We start from the raw sequence: 6,325 nt of genomic DNA, 5'->3' as shown, positions 1-6,325 counted from the left end.
CTGGCACCTGGGGCGCTAAATAGGAACGCCCCCTAGAGGATGCTCACGGAAATTTTGTAGTCTGTAGTGTGATTTCACATGTTAATGTAGTTCAAGGCTCCATTGTAGAGTATGTATAACACATGATGCTCACTTAACTGAGTATTTTTACGTTAAATTTAGAATGATTGAATATTATGTGCCACCATTTTAATTACTCGGTTCTGAAGTGAACAATCCGTTGATCTCCTTCGTGTTGAAATGCAAAGGCATCCACATACCAACACCAAAAAGGAACATATTATCCGTTCGAAATAGCGGCATTGTGTTGAGGATGCTCAAGGAAACTGGCACAAGGCGTTGGCGATTCAGCTTGCAACAGATACGAGGTGTCGCATGCTTTCAACACAAGAGAATAGAGAGGAGAAGAGAAGACAACAACAGGTCACCAGATCCTTGTGTTCCATCAAGTGAGCTGTAAGAGCAGCTCCAACATGAAACACATCATCCTCTGTTATATGCTGCAGTTGTACCAAAAGTCCAAAACGTGTCATTCTCTTTAGCCTATCAAAAACGTCTTATAATTTGGGACAGAGGAATACTTCTCAAGGTGCAACGGAACTCAACACAACACATTCGGTTCATCACCTATAAAAGGAAATGCACACATACAACACCTGAAAAAACAACATATTTGTTCGAACTAGCAGCGGCAAGAACCTTGTTGTGTTATTGCCTTTGACACAAAGCTAGGTCACAAGCCTGCGGCGTACATTTTCCTCTAAACATTAGCAGAGGTAAATATACTACTACGGATAAAGTGCGACCTGACTAACCTCCATTGCTTCACAATTCAAAACAGCCGTTTTCCAGTCCAGCTCGCAGTTACAGGATTTAAACGATACCACAGCCTAGACCTAACCAAACCCATAAACCAGACGCGCGAGAAAGGAACAAACCAGCTACCAAGCACATACACCGCAGGAATGAGAAACCAGAAAAAACTCTGGACAAAAAGGAAAGCGAGGCATCGAGGCAATTCCAACAATAACAGTTTACGTATTTTCCTTTTGGCATGGCAGATAGCTAGCTAGATGCAATGAAAATTAAACAGGATTGTTAGCACATATACACTACTTCTCAGATTTTCACTGCATCAGATCATTCTAGCCAGTTGCATAATTCACTAGGATGAGGGACATAACTAAACTGCAGTGGCCAGTCCTGTAGCAAAACTGAAAATTTATATCATAACTGAACTGCAGAATTTCACTGCATCAGGGAATTTATATCTTCACTGAGATGAGGCACAGAACTATACTACTTCAAACAATGACAAGCTTATCCATACAAAGCTCAAGTACAAGCAGAAACATTAGCTTCTCCTCGTTGAAACAGGGGAGGCACTGAACATATGCTACTTTCATTATAGAAAAAAAGCATAAGTGGTCAAGTACACCTAGTAAAATATTAAACAGGGAGCACAGGTTGGTAAAAACCGGATAACCGAGTTATTCTTCTAGTAAAGCTAGTGCCAACACCACAGAAGTTAAAACTTATCAAGTTCAACAAACAAAATACAGGAGCGGAGGGAGCACTCCTCCGTACCACGAGTAGCATATTCTACCCATGCAGCAAAAACCAATCTCTACTCCCTGGATCTCAAAGGGAAATCTCAGATGAAGCTGCTGCTGCGGAACGGCAAGCTGTACGTAGTTGGCTGGCAGGCACGGATCATTTATTGGCCATCCGAGTAGAACATGCTTGGGTACAGCCAGAGCGGCCAAACTGATGACTGCACTGGGGTGCTTCCAAAGCCTGCAGGTTCAACGCGTGTTGGTCGTGTTGGTCTATCCTGCACGCGATCTGGCCTGCCACACAGCCTATAGAGATACCAAGGTCGAGCTGTACGAGCAAAGTACACGATGTCGCTCCTTCCTCCCCATAGCTCCGGGCTCATGCAAGAAAGTGCCGTGCTCTTCGCTTCCGCCCCTACAAACAGTGCCCGCTCGCCCAGCTTCTCCACGGCCACCCATGTCGCGGGCTCGGTTGACATGTCGAGGCGGTGGAACTCGCCCAAACTGAGAATGAGAAGCATATCACCACAAACCACCAGCCTTCCTACCACCGGCCTTCCTCGCACAGGCTTGGTTTTTATCTCCTGCAGGCCATGCTGAGGGGCCAGCTGCAGAGCGTAGGATCTCCCATAGCTATTCGAGACAATGAGCTGACCATCCAACTCCACAAAATGGTCTATTACAAACTGACAAGGAAGCTGGAGTTCGGACCAAGAGTCGTTTCCAACAGGCAGATCAAGCAGGAAGGACTCGGTACTGACAAGGAGATGTGAGTTGGGTGATGCAAGTGGGGCTGTTAGAATGCCAGCCAAGTGAAGTTTTGAACATCCAGCACGGGATGGGAGACGTGGAGTTGAGACCTCGTCACTGGTGAACACATCGATGATGCGACAGTACCCGTTGCAGTAGTAGATGAGCTTACCATAGGAGGATCCAATAAATGTCATCTTTTCCAGGGTATCTTGAGGGATCCAACAGCGAAGGGCGGCGTTTCGGTTGGCTGGATCAACAACCTTACATGGGTATAGCTCACGACAACCACTGGTACAAGGAAGAAGAGGACCTTGTGCACGAATATGGGTCTGGATGAGGAGAGGTGGTAATTTTGTGAGGAACGTGGATTTTGATGGGTACGAGGAGAAGGCAGAACGCCACGAGGGGCATGTGGTGGCGAAGCCAAGAAGGTCTCGGAAGGAGCCCAGCCGATCAACGATGGAGTGAAGCAAGCCATCTGGGAGGTCAGCCCAGCCTTGGGGTCCGAAAAAGGTAGGGCGTCCGGGGAGAGAGACGGCAGGCAGTTTGCTGGGCCTCTGCATGATGTGCTGCTGGTGACAAACTCTGCAAGCAATGGAAAAAATACTGTAAGCTACTAAGCAGATTAAGAAATACAAGGAAGATAGCATGTTAGTCGGAACCACGGCTGCAGGTGGGACATATATGCCTGTGTATCAAAGAAACCTGCTATGTACTACCAGGAATAAGAAGCATGGATAAATAAACACGCGATACTTCTTCGGATAGATAAACAACCAAAAGGAACTTCATATAGACTAAAAACAAGAGTTTAATCGGATTACATTTCGGTGGGTCGTCATGTGGTGTTCAGGTTCAGAATAAGGTAATAGCAAGAAACTTGGCTATGGAAATATGTGTCCTCCATTTTATTTTATCTTATTTGCGAAGCACATCTGAAGATTCAGAACATTTCGATGCTAGTGTCTTTCTTTCTGCTAGCAGCATACATCCGTAGTACGTACATTCAGCATGTGCACATGGACAAGTGCTGCTCTAGCCCTCTAACTGATGATACGGCTGCATTAAAATGTTGTTGAGAAGTTTCTCAATCTTTCATTCCCTGCCATTGCATCTACTCAATCTACTCTAAATCTACTCTAAATCTAGCCCTATGCTAGTAAAGCACAGTGCATCTATCTTACGCCAGAATCCACTAAAACATCCAACCAAGAAGCGGAAGCGATTCATCCAACCAAGAACCGGCTAGGGTTTCGGCGCAGGGGGGGAGGGAGAGCGAGCCTCACGGGTGGGGTGGGGGTGGGGAAGAAGACGATGCGGTCGCCGGCTGTCGCGGACGTGTTCCTCTCCAACGGTTGTCGCCGGGAACGGGAAGGATCTGCTCTGCTCTCCCGCCGGCCTTTGCTCCTCTTCTTGGGAGGGTGGGGGAGATGTGAGCACTACTCAAGCACACTGACGTGACGGAGCAGAGTGCGCTCTGGTCGGGATTGGGATTCAGATAACCAACGGCTCCGATTCGATTCGTCCCAGCACCAACTTGATAGATCAACGGCGGACAAGCATCTAAATGCTTACCGTCCATAACAACAGTTAACTAGCCCAGCCACATGGAATGTGTGATAAGAGCAACTCCACCCATTTCGTCCGCCGACGTCCGTTTGGATCGTCGCGGACAAAAACGATGATCCAATGCGTCGACCCATTCTCAAAACCCGTTTGCGCGGACCCATTTTCGGCCCAAATTTGGGTCTGAAATGTGTTGGCGCGGACGCGGCGCGCGTCCCTTCGGTGTCCACCGCGGCTCCACATGTCGGCCCGCCAACAACCTCAAGCGGTCATAATTAACACGGCCACCTACCAAGGGCTCGCGTGGCAATGTGTGGAAGGACCGCGTGCCCGTCCTTTTTAATGGACGCGTGCTGCGAGGCCGGCCTCATACGATCCCCGTTCACATCTGGCCACCTTTACTCCCTCGCCAGTGACCAAAAAACCCTAGTCAGCCAGCCCGAAACCCTAGCAAAGCCATGGGCTTCTTCAGCGAGAAGGGAGGGAGTAAGGGAAGGTTCGGCGCCGGCTCGAGCTCTTACCGCGGGCTCCCTCCTACACCGCCGCCGGCTAGACGCGGCACACCACCGCGGAAGTGAGAACATTTGTACATCCCAATCCACCAGGCACAGTGGCACTGGGAGTACCGCCAGCCCGTCCCGTATCCGGATGTGAACTTACCGCACGGATGGCATCCTTATCCCCATCCGGATGTTTTAGTAGAAATTACGTGTTCATATGCAAACAATCTCTTTATATTCAATAATTTTGAGGATAATGAAACAGTAGACGGCACATTAGTCTTATCCCCAGTGCATGTGTCAATGGTACTTCTTCTGTTCACTTTTATAAGACCTTGAAGACATTTCAGACAATGTACAAAATAGCCCATTTGAAATTGTCTGAAATGACTTACAAAAATAAACGGAGGGAGTACTAAATTATCAACAGTTTGCAAATTCGTATATTGAAAGAATGCTACTTTCTAGAGTAATTAATATGAGAGTACTGATTAACTCATTTTCTGTTTCTAAGCCATCTTGCTTTTTTTAAGCGCTATTTTGATGTGTTGGCTTGGCATGAAGTATCATTGAAATGCTTGAGAAGACTGTAAGTGTGGGAGACTTGTTTTTCCTTGGTGGAACGCGCGGTCTGCGGCGTGGCGACTGGGGTAGGGTTTCTATCCATCTCCATCTGGTCGGTGATTCGTTCTTGCTGCTGCTGCGGGAGTTGGTCCGCCGCGGGTGGTGCTTGTGCGACTGCGTGGGCTCCACTGCTGCGGGGAATCGATTCGGCGGCGTTGTCCCCCTTCCATTCTTGCTGCTGCTGGAGGTGGTCATTGGAGCTTCTATCCCGGTCCTGCTGCTGCCCCCTATGGTCGGTCCTCCTTTTGTTTCCGTCTCTCCTGCGGTGCAGTACATGTAAGAATGCTTTGTTGTACTAATACATGCACATCAAGCGAGAGTGGTATTCTATTCTTACCACATAGGCACAAGTGAGATAATGCCCGATTCGCCTGCTTCTCCACAAGACTCGACCAGGAGCACAAGAAAGTAGGCTGGTAACAAAATAACAAGCCACACATAAAACTGTTATGCCCTGGACAACTACAGAGAAGAAAGCAAAAATAACCAGAATAGTAGAGGTGTGGTGATCAAGTATATAAACACTCCTAGCAGCTAATTATATAAGGGAATTGCTCATAATGAAGAGCAAAGTATTTTTATGGGGAGGAAAGGCTCCCAGCTTCACCACCCCCAGGATATGCATTCAAACAAGAATTTATTAGTGAAGAACAAAAAGAGCGGCTCCCCTGTTTTTTGCTGGAACTACAGTAGCCTAGCTTAGCTTCAAACAAGAATAATGAATTTGTAAGACATGTATGTCTGCCATAACCAAGCAAGCAGATTCAGTAGCTACTTAAACAAAATCCTAGTTCCGAATTCTTTCATACAGTAACGGTGACTAGATGAAGGTTATTGAGTAGTAGTAATATGCATCTACATCCACATAAGTTAGGCCCGGATAATTCCCTTGAAGAAGTTGTATTGAACTCACACATAGATATCTCAAGGCAAATTCTAACTGTATTTGTGGGTTTCAGCTAAAAAGGGCAACAACAACAATGAGCATCAGCGTCTCTGAAATACTAATAATCATGCTTGCTGCCTTTCCTGATGATTAGCTGGAGGTTGCTTCTCACCACACAAATACCTGCCGCCATGCCACCTGCCCTGTACCGTGGTCACTCGGAGTTGCCGAACAGCCAAAGCACTTCGTGCTCCCGCTTGTCCCAGAAACTGCAAGATGACTGAAAACAGTCAAATATTAAGATTCTTAATCATTCTGATATATATAACAAATATGTGATGCAAATTTGATAAAAAAAAAGGTAAGAAATGCTACGTGAACACCGCTAGCGTGGGCTACTCCTACTCCTACTCCTACTCCACTGTTGACCCAAAAACTGG

General features: G+C 47.0%; 1 protein-coding gene across 1 annotated transcript; it reads right to left on the bottom strand.

Annotated features, from left to right (window-relative positions):
- Nucleotides 1–1,354: 1,354 nt before the first annotated feature.
- On the bottom strand, nt 1,355–3,785 carry LOC123129197 (uncharacterized). Its single transcript, XM_044549438.1, has 2 exons — nt 3,596–3,785; nt 1,355–2,894 (listed from the first exon to the last, which is right to left on the bottom strand). Exon 2 carries the CDS (start codon nt 2,870–2,872, stop codon nt 1,718–1,720), a length of 1,155 nt encoding a protein of 384 aa, XP_044405373.1. The 5' UTR covers nt 2,873–2,894; nt 3,596–3,785; the 3' UTR covers nt 1,355–1,717.
- Nucleotides 3,786–6,325: the final 2,540 nt, after the last annotated feature.

The sequence above is a fragment of the Triticum aestivum genome, chromosome 6A (genome assembly GCF_018294505.1).
Source record: "Triticum aestivum cultivar Chinese Spring chromosome 6A, IWGSC CS RefSeq v2.1, whole genome shotgun sequence".
NCBI lineage: Eukaryota > Viridiplantae > Streptophyta > Magnoliopsida > Poales > Poaceae > Triticum > Triticum aestivum.
The sequence above is the reverse complement of the archived record's forward strand: the minus strand, read 5'-3'. Positions and strand labels throughout refer to the sequence as shown.

Excerpts from the sequence above, each read along its gene's own strand:
- LOC123129197 (XM_044549438.1), bottom strand. The coding sequence starts at position 2,872 with ATGCAGAGGCCCAGCAAACTGCCTGCCGTCTCTCTCCCCGGACGCCCT.